The sequence below is a fragment of the Pituophis catenifer genome, unplaced genomic scaffold (genome assembly GCF_029215685.1).
Source record: "Pituophis catenifer annectens isolate HBS135680 unplaced genomic scaffold, rPitCat1.0.hap2 SCAF_4, whole genome shotgun sequence".
In the NCBI taxonomy this organism is placed as follows: Eukaryota; Metazoa; Chordata; class Lepidosauria; order Squamata; family Colubridae; genus Pituophis; species Pituophis catenifer.
The window spans coordinates 91,993,441-92,008,068 of NW_027256884.1; the positions used below are offsets into that span (position 1 = coordinate 91,993,441).

The 14,628-nt window shown below is 36.8% G+C and overlaps 1 protein-coding gene and 2 non-coding genes across 5 annotated transcripts in view; 2 read left to right on the forward strand and 1 right to left on the reverse strand.

Moving 5' to 3' along the window:
* The window catches only part of RCSD1 (RCSD domain containing 1), a 30,664-nt gene extending 26,932 nt beyond the window's left edge, over positions 1–3,732 (forward strand). For all 3 annotated transcript variants that reach the window (XM_070943726.1, XM_070943725.1, XM_070943727.1), the window contains 2 exons: positions 590–787; positions 2,755–3,732. In XM_070943726.1, the coding sequence (XP_070799827.1) occupies positions 590–787; positions 2,755–3,342 (786 nt within the window). In that variant the 3' untranslated portion in view covers positions 3,343–3,732. The remainder of the gene's footprint in view (positions 1–589; positions 788–2,754) is intronic.
* A 6,688-nt stretch (positions 3,733–10,420) lies between these two features.
* On the forward strand, positions 10,421–10,492 carry TRNAP-CGG (transfer RNA proline (anticodon CGG)). The gene has a single exon. It is a non-coding gene; the product is annotated as a tRNA-Pro (tRNA).
* Positions 10,493–11,099: 607 nt separating this feature from the next.
* On the reverse strand, positions 11,100–11,171 carry TRNAP-AGG (transfer RNA proline (anticodon AGG)). The gene has a single exon. It is a non-coding gene; the product is annotated as a tRNA-Pro (tRNA).
* Positions 11,172–14,628: the final 3,457 nt, after the last annotated feature.

Sequence of the window (14,628 nt, forward strand, 5' to 3'; positions counted from 1 at the left end):
CCATAATTGAACATCTGATGATACGCTTGAGCTCATCTCCACCTCCAATTAATAGGGAACTATAGAGGGTCTCCAATAATTCCTTGGCAGTTCAGAGATAAATAGATCAATAATAATATCTCAGCTTCATAGACTACATCTTTTTTCTCTCACTTCTCCTTTTCCTATTTTTTCTCCCACAGAGCTGGATACTATTTTATATTTTCTACAGAGCCGTTGCTGAAACATTGTTGGCTCATATTTATTTAAAAATTGCTTATTTTATTCAGGAGGTGAACATGATTAATCCCTCCCCACAAAATAAAGTTAATAGCAGTTTCGAAGTTCCATGTTCACCTCTGAATGCTGTTTACTTCTTAACGGGTGCTGGCAAAGGTAGCAAATTCCAGAAAAAAAAATACAATACAGAATGTCATTCCTTGGCAGATATCCTTATTAAGCATTTAGGAATCTCTCTGTTTCACTAATATTAAGTGTGCTCCATAAACTGACTTCAGCAATAGATAAAGTGAGTAACATTAAGGCAAAATTTCAAACATTGGGAACAAAATGAAAGTACTTATTTATGATTCACTCATTTTCTTTACAGGCCAATTTGGCACTTGCTCCAACTTCTATGCTGCCAGGAGCTTCTCCTAAAAGCCCTGGACTAAAGACAATGATGTCTCCCTTTAACAGTCCACCGGTCACCCCTGTCAGCCCAAAGACTCATTCAAGTATTCCTGATGAATCTCCAGTTAGTTTTGAGCAACCACCAGAAGGTACTCATCTTCAGTTTTATAATAAGGTAAGATATAGGCTGGTCACCATAATATTGACAATTTAAAGATGAAAAGGAAAGGAAGGAGTCGGGAGGAAGGAGGTCTCTCAAAATGTAGTACCATAAATGTACTATGTACGAGATCACCTTCTGCCACCGATAGCCTCCCACCGGCCAATACGCTCCCACAGAGAGGGACTCCTCAGGGTGCTGTCGGCCAAACAATGTCGACTGGCGACACCCAGGGGGAGAGCCTTCTCTGTCGGGGCACCTGCCCTCTGGAATGAACTGCCCCCGGAGATCCGCATGATCCCCGACCTACGTACCTTTTGCCGTGCCCTTAAGACTCTTTTGTTTCAACAGGCCGGCTTAGAAAATGAATTTTAATTGGGTGTCTGTAGTTTTTAACATAAGGGCCAAATTTTTTATATATTTTAAATTGTTTTTAAATTTTATGGGTATATGTTTGTTTTAATATGGCTGTACACCACCCTGAGTCCTTCGGGAGAAGGGCAGTATAAAAATTTAATAATAAATAAATAAATAAATAAATAAATAAATAAATAAATAAATAAAATGAGTCAATGAACAGCTGTAGCAATTTCCAAACAGATCACAAAGAATTTTCATCAAGTAACAGTTAACTAATTGAAGTAAATGTGTAATTATTTTTAAAGAAAATTTTCAAGGTCATTTGACTGGAATATTAATTTTATTTGTTGAAATTTATAACAGTACTGTAATAAGTACATTGCATAGTTTTGATTTTTTAAAAAAATATACTCTTGAAGTACATGTGATGTTCCTAGTATAAAGTAGTTTCCTGAATTCTGTCCTGAGAACCTTTTTAAGAGGAGGAAATTTTAGAATATCATTTTTTCATTGTTAGGCAAATGACAGCCATATAGAACAACATTCCTCAGATTTGAATATGTGGAATTCCCATATAGCTTAATGTACATATGATTGTGAGACTGAAATTTCTTTAGACGTACCACTTCCTTTAACTTGCTATCATTACATGAATCAATATATGCCAGCACTTGCAACACTGACAGATTTTTTCTTCTTTTTTTGTTCACTTTGTTTCCCAGCTCCTATTGCTAGCCATCCAGCTTTCCTTGGGGTTCCTTTCAAATGATCTAATTTTGTCTTTGGTGACTCCTTACACTCACTAGCCTTCCATACCTGATAGTCCTACTTAGATTCCTCTATTCTTAAACATCTCTAAATGACTCTTCTGTGGCCTGTCTTTTGACTACCTGAACTGATATTGGATTTTAATTTATCTGCTCCTTTATGTATGCTTACTTTAAAGAATGATCCTACAGATGATCTAGCTATTTAAAGTCCAGCTTGGCCAAAATAACTAAATCTCTCGATTCGTTACAATATCAGCTGCATAGATGGAACAAAATAAGATAAGCTTTAAGAAAACGAGAGCAGGTCTGAAGTTATTGATTTCTTAAAGAAATATCAACTCATGTAGAAAATTATCAGCCTTTGGGTCACATCCTTTTCTCCTTTTATCAGCAATACCATATCCCAGTTCATTTACTGTTTCCACTCTTCCACTCAAAATCATTGTTTTGGTGAATGAATATAGAAAATCCTGGAGCTTCTGCCCAATGTTTGTATTTTAAAACTAGACTTAATTTAAAAATCTGGCAGATTTTAAATAACCACATTTATCATCATCTTCATAAAGATGGTGATCTTTACATTGGAAGATGTATTTCTTATCCACAAAACCACATTGGCCAAAGTAATTGTAATGTGCTAGTTGGCACTGAAAAAATATTAGAATACTTCTTCACTTTTTGCTAAGGAACAATCATATGTTCTTCGATGTGAAAAAAATGGTAATGCCAAAAATTAATCTTATGAAGAATAACTAATAGAGTCCAGGAATGAATGCAGTTCTGTTGGTTGTTTTTAATGATGTCTGGTCTTGGTCATGTTCTTATTTCAATCACAGCTTTATCCACTTTCAGGTAAGGACACGAGGATCAATAAAGCGCAGACCTCCATCTAGAAGGTTTCGAAAATCACAGTCAGAATATGGAGATGACCTAGATTTAGGAGGGACAGTTTTACCTCAGGAAAATGGTTCCAAAACTGAGGAGAAGGAGGAAGTAGATGTATTTATGGACAAGAATAAATGTATGAAATCCTCACCTGCCCCCGAGGGTGCAGTAGACAATCAAAAGAAACAAAATCAAGTTGCTTCTGATGAAAAATCCCAATCAGTTCTACAATCTAGTGGATCAGAAAACAAAGAGAAAGAAGTAGATACAGAAAAAGTAACAAAATTCAAAGAGAGCCAGGAAGACAAGACACAGCAGAATCTTTCAGAGGAGAGACCAAGTAAGACTGTAAACAATGAGAAAGAGAAGAATGCAGATACAGATATTGCAGAAGATACAAAAAGAAAACCACAGAACTATAATGCTTCCGACATGGAAAACACTTATAAAGAAAAGAAGGAGAAAAAAATAAATGGAAGTGAAGATTCACATCATGAATCAAGCAGACAAGATACTGGGACTTCACAACCTACTGCAGATATGAAACTATTCTGAACTCCAGGATATGGTGCTAATATAATTACTAAGAAATGATAAATGGAAAGCCAATTATTAGTGTTCCTATTGCAATACTTGCTTATAAACTATTTCTAGTTTATAATAGTTTATAAAGAAATAAACTATTTCTTTAAAGAAGACACCAAAGAAACCTGAATTATTACTTTCTGCTGGAAATTTTTAAGCTTTTGTTGAGACAAATCAGGACATCTGCGATGGACAACAGCCTTACCAAGCTCCTTAAGTTTCTCAAACTTGGGGACAGGCCAAAAGCATGTTTTGGAGATTGTTGTCTATTGAATTTCAACAGTTGTTGAGTGTTTTTTTAAATGGAAAGGACTATGATATTAATTACACTTTCTGATTAAAGTTGACATTTCCAAACCATTTCTGGCCTGTGAGCTATAATTATACTGCATACATATCCATTATACAGTCAACATAGAAGCATAAAAAACTCAGTCTCTTCTGGTTTGCTTACTGGCTGTGGAATAATTTGTAGATGCGACAAAACAAAAACAAAAAAAAATTGATTTTCTACAATATTTCATATCTTTTGGGTTTTTCTGAGTTTGCTATTAAGCACAGGATTGCTTGGCTGGATTCAGCAAAGTAATAGATTCGGCCACAAGATTGCTAAGCCATTGTGATAAATAGGCCATGGTTTATGGTTTAGCATGTGCAAACTCAGTTATATGACCTATTTAGCAAAAAATAGTGAAACCATAGCTTGACGTGATATGTGTATTAAATTTGTGGGTATTTTTATACATGAACATTACATTAAGTTTGAGCCTCTTGTGCTATTTATCTAATATCTTTGGTTATTGTTCATATTTTTTTTAAAAGGAAAAGAATTATTTATAATGTACATGACAGATCTTACTGATGTCTTTTTAAAAATCTATTACTGAAGTGACAAGCAATAACATCTTTCAATTTCATTTGTCAAAACCTGCAACTTTAAAAAAGTCTGCTGTTCTCTTTAAGAAGCCAGTTATAGCAATTGCTTAAGTAGATATCTCCAATTATTTTAGGAAGTAGGAATAGAATAGAAATAAAAATAGGAAGCACTGAATCATGCCCCCATTAGATAGATCTGTTTTAGAAATGCAACTTGTAGTCAAAAATGCGATCTATAAGTAATAATGGCTGAAATATCAAATGGGGAGAAAACATATATTCAACAAATTAGGGATCAACAAGCTGAATACATCTACATTTGCTATTCAACTATGCCTTTCTGAACTTCACATGGTTCTGCTTGGAGTGACTGAAGAATGAAAGCATATACCTATCAGTATGAATAAAGTAAGTGTAGCTATTTGGAAGGAGTTATGCCTAGGTCTGCAAATATTGCTTATACATTACAGATATCACTGACAAGTGAACATGGTTCACTGCAGAATTATTTTGCATATTGTGCTGGTCAGCTGTAGAATAGTTCTGCATCTCGGTGATCTAAAGCAGGGGTCTCCAACCTTGGCAACTTTAAGCCTGGTGGACTTCAACTCCCAGAATTCCCCAGCCAGCAAAGCAAATTCTGGGAGTTGAAGTCCGCCAGGCTTAAAGTTGCCAAGGTTGGAGACCCCTGATCTAAAGAGAGCATAGCATCATTTTCTGAATGGAGAGAAGACCAGGTACTGCAGCTAGCAGCAAGATTTAAGAAATAATTTTCCCAAACACTGATTGGCAGATGTTCTTCTAAAAAACAGAATGACTACTGGCTAAAGGAGCCAGACAGTTTTTGTTTGTTTTCTTCACATGACTAAAGTCTCAATATTATCACAGTGCATGGTGCTGCTCTCAGAAGATAGCACACTGTAGACTATCATCTCTTCCAAAAAGCTATCTTCAAAGCAAAAATATGAAGTAGTTTCAAAAATAATCATAATGCTTCAAGAAATAATATGGTATATTAAACTATTTTGCAATTGAAGATGCCCATTTATACTAAATGACCAGTTTAATTCTGTGAATTTCTCAAGTAGGTATGAAGGAGATAATGGATTCTTGTTAATTGTATAATTAAACTGGTATGTACTAATTCCTGGTTGCCATAGATAATAGTAATTTTATGTAAATATTTATGTAATCTATGCACCATATCATTCTGCAAAATGAATTTTCTTATGTAATTTTGATTTGTGTAAAATGTGTTTGTTAAACTTAAAAGCTATTGAGCATTCATTTATTATTTGATTCAGACAGCTAACATTTTCATACGGATTGTTTCTTTCTTTTTGTTCCTTCCTCATACAGCAAAGATGCATCCCATGTTTGTTGATGGTCTATTGTTTTGCTCAATGCTTTTGTAGAACAATAGCTGTAGATGGAGTGACTGGATTTTTTTTCTTGGATTTTCGTAATTTATGGACTGCTAGCTATGCCTCAGCTAAATCATGAACCTGAAGAACACTGTAGAGATTTTTGTATTTGTATTACTAAACCATCTCAGTTATTAAAAACTTGTGGGTCGCCATCACATGTCCTGGATTAAACTAAAAAACTATATATCCTATCCTTGATTTGCTGCAGAAATAAGGATATTTATATGAAGATTAAGAAAAGCTATTATTGTAGTGTAGCCATGATTCACATGCTAAATCCAGAAAGAATCTAATTGTCAAAACATTTGGAAAAGTTTTGTTGGAAAATTATTTGGAGATTTCAGGAGATAATACTAAAATGTTGTTATTAGGGTGATCTTACTTAGTTTGCATCTTTCTTGAGATTAATCACCAATTCCTGCATCATTGAGTTTTTTTCACAGGATCTTACATTTCAAACATAGTATATAAAGATAATGAGGACATTATCTTTTAATGAAATAAAAAAAATCTAAAGCTGTCCTTTAATTGGTGCTACTATTGGTCCATGTTTATTCAATATATTCACTTATTTATTACTTCTTCTTATCAGAGAGCATTCTGTTCTCAGGAACATCCATAAAGATCAGATAACCATGGTTTTGTTGTCACATAAAATCTATTAAATAGTATTGTTTATTGAGTCATGGTTCACAAATACATGCACATGAATTTTGTGTTTTTACTTTATATTAATGTAAATGAGAAACACATTTTTTTAATGTAGGAGTGGTAGTGCAGTTAAGTATACACACTCTATTTATACATTGACATTTTATTTGTGTTAGGAATATTTTTTTTTCAGATTTTTATCCTGCCTTTATTATTCTGTAAGCAAGTCAAGGCAATGAATACATCTAACATACCTAATATTCCTTCCTCCTATTTTCCCCACAAAAACTCTGTAAGATGAGTTGGGCTAAGAGCATGTGACTGACCCAAAGTCACCCAGCTGACTCCATGCTTAAGATAGGACTAGAAAAAAAAAAGGTTCTCCTAGTTTCTGACCCAGGTCTCTACTGATGGTAGAAGGTCAGAGCTGACAGTGGCTTTATTTAGTTATCAGAATTGAAGTAAATAAAAGAATGTGTGGCATTGAAATTCTAGCACTGATTTTGAAACAGATATTATGTACAAATGATGAACATGTGATTGTTAAATTTATAAATGGTATTGAACAGGGGTGGGTTCTACTTACCTTTACTACCGGTTCGCATCGTGCCTGCATGCATAGATAACCTTTGATGATGTCCAGGTCAGTGGGCGGAGTCTCTCGCTGGTTTTACTACCAGTTCTTGCGAACCAGTCTGAACCGGGGCAACCCTCCACTGTTATTGAAAATTGAAACAGAAGAACAAGTCAAGGAACGTATGATGAAGTCCACTAACATTTTTGGTCACAGTATACAGATGGAAAGATGGGGAAATATTGGTTGAAAGAAATGAGATTTACACTGTTATAAACTTAAAGAGAATTTTTATAAAATGATGTACCATGGGTATACAGTATGCCTCCATAAAGATTATCTAAAATGTATAAGAGTACTTTAAATTTGTGTTGAGAATGTGAACAACAAAAAGGCTGCACATAAAAAAAAAGCTTAAAAAATTAGATTCAACTAATTCAGAGGATTAACATCTCACAGGGTTTTTGTGGGGAAAACAGGAGGAAGGTATGTTGGATATGCCTTAAATTATTTGTAAAAATAACACAGGCAGGATACAATTTAAATAAATAAATAAAATATTCAAATGAAATTAGAACTTTTCTTCAGAGTGATGGATATTTGGAAAAAAGTTATGGAACATTTTTATATATAACTTTAGCGAGATAATTGTATGCACAAAGTTGGAAAGATTTGGTAATATCTACAATGGATGAATGGTTGGTGAAGATGGCAGAACCTGCATATAAATAGGAGCCTGGTGGCACAGCAGACTAAACTGCTGCTGTTAAAGTAGCACATAGTTGCCAGCTGCCTGCAATTACTGCGAGTTCAATTCTCACCAGGCTCAAGATTGACTCAGCCTTCCATCTTTTCGAGGTAGGTAAAATGAGGACCCAGTTTGTGGGGGCAATAAGCTGACTTTGTATAAAATAGAACACTGCTTAGGGGGGGCCAAAAAGCCCTACTAAGCAGGTACTGTATATACATAAGTATGAAGGCTATTGTTTAATGCATTGTAAGCCGCCCTGAGTCTCCGGAGAAGGGCGGCATGTAAATCGAACTAATAAATAAATAAATAAATTTATGATTTATAGTTTTGAAGATTAGGTATGAGAAAGAAGAGTGATAATGTAATTTTAGAGAGGGATCAATTTATAATTGTACTTATAAATACTGTAAATAATCAGAACTCACTTCTTTATATCTTTTTCTTTCCTATTTTTCTGTAACCTTTTTCTTTTTGCACCTTTAGCTTTTTTTTTCTTTTCTTCTTCAGTCTGTTTTAGTTTGTATTAGTCTTAGCCTTGTGTTTAAACTTATTCTATCATCTATCTATCTATCTATCTATCTATCTTCCAGATTTGGTGAGAACAGTGACTCCAAAGCTGGGAAAAAAACTGCCTAATCATAGACCTTTATTGATTAGGTTTTCACAATCTGTTGCCCTTCAAATGCACTTAATGATAATACCCATTAACCAGTGGAATAATTGTTGCCAGTTTCCTTGCAGATATCTTTGGACTTTAATTCATTTGTGTGGCTACCAAAATATAAAGAAATGTAATAATCTATTATTTTGATGGAAAAATTTTATGGAACACCCACCTATTCTGCATTCAGTTGTGAATTTGGTACTATCACTGTTTGTTTGTTTTTTGGGACTATATTATTTTTCCATATTTCATTTGAAATATGGTTTGGGTAAAGGGGCAGTGAATTATTTACCAAGAAATGTCTCTGGCATTTGTGCTTCAACTATGTTATGTTCTGCAGCAAAAAAAACAAAGATGTGTAGTACCCTAAACTAACGCCAACAAGTCCATCAAATCCATGAAGTGTTCTTCAGCAGCTGGATTTATCTAAACATACACACTTAGATTAAATGGCTATGAGATGAATGATGTCTGATCATTCACTAATAGTTTAAACATGTGAAAAGTAAGCATGGCCTTTCATACTATCACTTCTTATTGATTACACAAAAATCTACAATGTTTATGTTAAAAGCTGTGATGGAACAGAAACTACTATATCCAATGAGATGGAAGTAAACTACCATTTTCTCAAGGATACCAATGCTTCACCAACAATTGTGTGCTCCAAAGACATTAGACAATAATTCTCACAAAATGCAGTTTAGCTGATGTTTATTGACGTTGCTTCAAGCTATCTGGAAAACATGCTATTGGGGAATGCTGATGGAGAGTTCTGAGTTAAAGCAGAGGTTTGCTATACATTACAATAAAAGAAGCATGTCTATGATGCTCACCTTCCTGTTCATATGGATGTCTGGATTTGTCCACTGGGATGTACAGATTTGTGCCAATCATATACATTTTATAGACCATGAAAATAAATGAAAATAGAGATTTCTGGAAAAAATAGTCTACATTCAGAATAAATGAATGAAATGCTCTTTTAAATGCTTCTTGTGATCTCAAAAAGCTAAAAGTGATGCATGTTAAGTGTTATATTCCACCCTCTCAGGTGCATGTATCTAACTACTGGTAGTCCTTCCACTTCATCTCTCCTGTACTTTATCTTAGAAAACTCTGCAAAAAGTCCGAAGTCAATGAAGTTTTTTTCAGGATCTTTTATTTATTGTCATGCCTGAAGCACAGGACCCCTACAGACAAATTGACTAGTTGAAAACTTCATTCTTTAGAAAGAAGAGGGTAATCAGTTGGAGAGGACTTTGCCAGAAAAAAGGAAAGAGAAAAGGGAAGGGAAAAGGAAAGGGAAGAGGAAAGGGAAAAGGGAAGCAAAGGAAAAGAAAGGAGGAAAGAAAGACAGAAGGGAAAGAAATAAAATAGGGAAGGAAAGAGGAAAAGAAAGGGGAAGGGGAAGGCAAGAGAATGGAAAGGAGGAAGGAAAAAGGGAAGGAGTGGAAGGAAAGAGGGAAGGAAAAAGGGAAGGGAAGGGGAGAGGAAGGGAAAGAGGAAAGGAAAGGGGAAGGGGAAGGAAAGGGAAAGGAAAGGAGGAAGGAAAAAGGGAAAGAAGGGAAGAGGGAAGGAAAAAGGGCAGGGGAGAGGAAAGAAAAGAAAAGGAAAGAGGAAAGGAAAGAGGCAAAGAAAGGAAAGGGGAAAGAAAGGAGGAAAGGAAAGGACTTGCTAAAATAAACTTCATACAGCTTATCGTTTCATTAGAAACGAAGAGATTCCTACCCTGCATTTACTATATGCTATGTCAAAGAAGGTTTATGAAGAAAGAAGGAAATAAAGCCGCCCCGCCTCCTCGAGAGCGAAGTAGTATTGTCTTCCTCCCAACAGGCTAAAGCGTCTATTCTTCGGGGACCGAGTATAAATGGAAAAGGTTCTCCGAGAGGGAAGGGGGGGAGCGGAGGCGCTAACGGCAGACCTTTCAGGTAGGTGAGAAGCGAATTCAAATGCCACGGCTAGTAGCACCACTGTACCCGGAACCATTTTCCCCCCAAAATGAACGCAACGTTAACGGAGCAACCAACCCTGGGGAGATTGCGCAGTAGAAGAGGGGCGGGATAAAAGTGAAGAAGCCAGCCGAGGAGGGTTTTACTGAGAGCGGCTCGTTGGTCTAGGGGTATGATTCTCGCTTCGGGTGCGAGAGGTCCCGGGTTCAAATCCCGGACGAGCCCGTAGGCGGAGGAAGTGCTTTCGTTTCCTTCGTATTTTGGGGGGTGTTAGGCCTTTTTTTTTTTTTTTTACATGTTTTACAGAATCTTTCATCAAAACAAATTAAGCAAGAACCGGATGCCAAAAGATGCAAATAAATAATCTCCCTAAAATCGAGAACGGATTGACAGGATACCGGAGCTGTCTTTGAAATTCCGCATAATTTAATTTATATTTTCGCGTTTATATGAACTGCCGAAAACACCGATTGCGTTTATAGTCTGTCCTTTTTTGATTACAACCTTTTTATAGCATTCGTTAACACAACTTCTTACGTTTACAGCGGAGTAAACAAGGGGAAACGAATAGGCTTCCTTTTTTTTAATTTTTCCTTACACTTGTAGGATGAATAGATCGATAATAAAAAGAGGGGGGAAAAGCTCTACGGTCCCTCACACGGCAGCGTCGCTGGCGAACGAATTGCATAGCAATTAGTGTCAATAAATCTTTCTACAACGTTTTTCTAATGTCCTGGAGTGAGCCGAAAGCACAACCTACTGTAAAATACTAATTTACGGTTTTTAAAAACAACCGTGTATTATGGAAAAGATTAAAAAAAAAATAAAAATAGGGCTCGTCCGGGATTTGAACCCGGGACCTCTCGCACCCTAAGCGAGAATCATACCCCTAGACCAACGAGCCAGTCCATAAACTCGCTCTTCTTCTTCTCCTGGATCCTAACTTTAGCGGTTGCTTCATCATTTTACCTGCCCAATAGAAAACTATGGTGATTTCGAGGTCATTGTTTACCCACAGCAAGGACTGTTTTGTTTGAATATTGGTTGCATTTTCTAAAGTCAGCAAATATCAGTAATCCCATTCAAAGGCAGATGTTCTTGGGACAGAACAGAATGCTAATGTTAATGTTAAGTCTAACGCAGGTTGCAAAGTCGCATGTACACTTATTACCACATGGATACTGTTTTCTGTTACAGCAAACAGCCCTTCCCTCAAGGTCGTGGAAGCCCTGGGAGAGTTCCCGGCGGTATCATGCCTTTGTTTGTTTGTTTGAACCTGGAAAACATTTAAGAGATGCCCCGCTTCAAATAGAAACAAAAGACATATTTACGGGATTCTGTGTCAAATTAAGGGAACAGGAGGATGGAAGAGGATCCCGAAATAATCCGACCCATTTTCCCCACAGGTGTCGTCCTTTAGTGCAGGGGTCTCCAACCTTGGCCACTTTAAGCCTGGCGGACTTCAACTCCCAGTCCGCCAGGCTTAAAGTGGCCAAGGTTGGAGACCCTGCTTTAGTGCAGGGTTTCCCCAAATACGTCAACGTCAAGATGGGAGATTTTTTTTAAACTCCCAGAATTTCCCAGCCACGCAGGCTTCGCTGGCATCTTCTGGGAGTTGAAGTCCACCCGGCCCTGAGGGTGAAAAATGCTGATCGAGAAAGACCTGCCATCAATTGCGCTGGTTTCCGAGTAAATTCGCCTCTATGCCTAACTTAGCAACGGGAGAGTTTGGTTTGCTGTTAATACCGAACCAAGCCGGCCGTCAGGATTATTTGGAAACTCGCTTCAAAAGCTTATTGTGCAAGAAACATTTGCCTGTTTTCGTGGATCAGTCGCCTCTGGCTTTGCCTCTGGGCTGGTCTCCTTAACCTGCTTGCTAATATCTCTCCCCGCCGTCGGATTTCCAGTTATTCCGCAACAATGAATATGAAGTGAGCACCGGAATAAAAATCTGTAGAAATTCTCTGTCATCCAGGTCATGGTTTGTCCCAAGGGTGCTTTTTCAGGAGGCAACTGGACTTTATTGTTTTTTCGTTGAAGACGTTTCGCTTCTCATCCAAGAAGCTTCTTCAACTCTGACAGGATAGTGGGGAATGGACGGATTTATACTCCTTGCAGACAGTTGGTCATTTGCATCCTTTTAGAGGGTGGTTGAAGCACTTGGAGGTTTATCTGTGTTCTCAGGGTCACCTGAGTAGTGCTCTTGGTCAGTAGTGGGTTTCAAAACCTGGCGCTACCGATTTGCTATCGGTAGTGCACAGGTGCCGGCACTTGCTTTGCGAGCACGTGGCATTTCTGCGCATGTGTTTTTTATAACATCTGGGCAGGTGGGTGGAGCCTCCCGCCGCTGCCGCTACTAGTTCGCCTGAACCGGGCGAACCGGTAGAAACCCATCCCTGCTCCTGGTCCTGTAGTCTGCATTCCTGCCCCCCCCCACTCTGGAAATCCATTCCTACTTCCACACTATTCAAAGGGTGTTCATCCGAAATTGTGTAGCTAAACGTCTGGAGAGATTCTCAGTCATCCAGGTCATGGTTGTCCCAAAGGTGATTTTTCAGGAGGCAACTGGACTTTCTTGTTTTTTCTTTCAAGATGTTTCGCTTCTCATCCAAGAAGCTGGATGAGACAGCTTCCAAATGACCAGTTGTCTGCAAAGAATATGAATCTTTCCCTTTCCCACCATCCTGTCAGAGCTGAAGAAGCTGCTTGGATGAGAAGCAAAATGTCTTCAAAAGAAGAAATAAGGAAGTCCAGTTGCCTCCTGAAAAAGCATTTTTGGGACAACCATGACCTGGACAACTGAGAATCTCCATAGATGATAATAGATAAAATAATGTTTGTAGAAACTATAAATACCTTAAAAGATTCTGTAAGAATTTTCTTTTTGAGGTGCACCAAGCATCCTGGATCTGCGTCCACAAAGAAATGCTTTAACCCTAAATGAGCTTACTCAGATTTTCTCTTGAGCAGACATTTGAATAAAGTGGAAGTGAAATCATAGTTTGGTTTTTAATATAATAACCATAAATGAAAGGGAACTGAGCCTGTATTAGGAAAGGATGGGTTTAGCTTCTCCTTTTTATTGTTTAATGGTACTAGTTTTGAAACTGGGAACTTTTTGACCCTATTAATTCACTCCATTCCTTTGAAATGAATACAGAAATACAGATTTATTTTTGGTACATAAATATTTCTATTTTGGCTCCTTAGTAAAACTGCATGTGCATCTGTAGAATAAAATCAGGATTTAGAAGATTAAAGTCTGGAGTTGAGAATCATTCAGGTTCAAACTGAATGTTATTCAAATACTTTCTCCCCATAACTGAGTACACAACAGAGACCCATTTCTATAGCTATGCCTGCATTTTGAAGAAAAGGAATGTTCAGGATTTGAAACATTTATGGAAATAAATTCAAAGTAGTCTGATAATATGTAAACTGTGTATTTGTTGATGAGGATTTTATACTATTTCGCAATAGATTTCCAGACTAGAAAAAAAAAAGTACCACAATCAAGATAGAAACAGAATAAATTTGCAAGTTGGTTGATATACAGAGGCATGAAAACTAACTGGATGAATTTGGGCCAGTCATTCTTTCAGCCAATCCACTCTCAAGATTGTTGTGCAGAAAATACCAAATCCTATCAAAAATACCAATCCTATCAAAAAGATAGGATTAAATTCTAGTGACAAATAAATATAAAGAGATAGAGATATAAAATATAATACATATAGATATATAAAATTAAATTGAGATCATTAGCAGCAGAACAAATTTATTTATTTAGTGTATGGCATCTAGACAAGTCATGCAATCACTGATGTATAACATTAATAAACCACACTATATGTAGAAACATATATATAACAGATATAATTTTAAATAAAGCATCAGCAAATGCATGCACGGTATGTAAAACGTGTGGAAATGCAATAGATGAGATAAAATGTTGAATTAAGATAAAACCATGATAAAATTGCCATGGCACCACAGAATCATAATAGGATGGGTGCTATAGTGCAATTTCTAATGAAACCCATCTCTAACTGCTTATTATGTGGCTGCAATGAGATCAGTCCAGGTGCCTTGAAATTTCCAGAAGGCATTCTTGAACTATATGTTTTTGTTTGTTCTGGTGCATCATAGTCACATTGCAGTCTCAGCCATTCCCCACTTAAAGAGCTTTGATCGAAGTTCTGGCATGGCCTGTCGTGATTCTGTTCAGATGCCTCCATATTTTTCAGGGCAGCTGTATTCCTGGAAGTGGTTTTGTTGGATCTATGTGATATGTTTGATTACCGTTATTAAGGGTTGCCCATTCCAATCACCATTCTTTATCTAGATTGCAAGATTGTGGT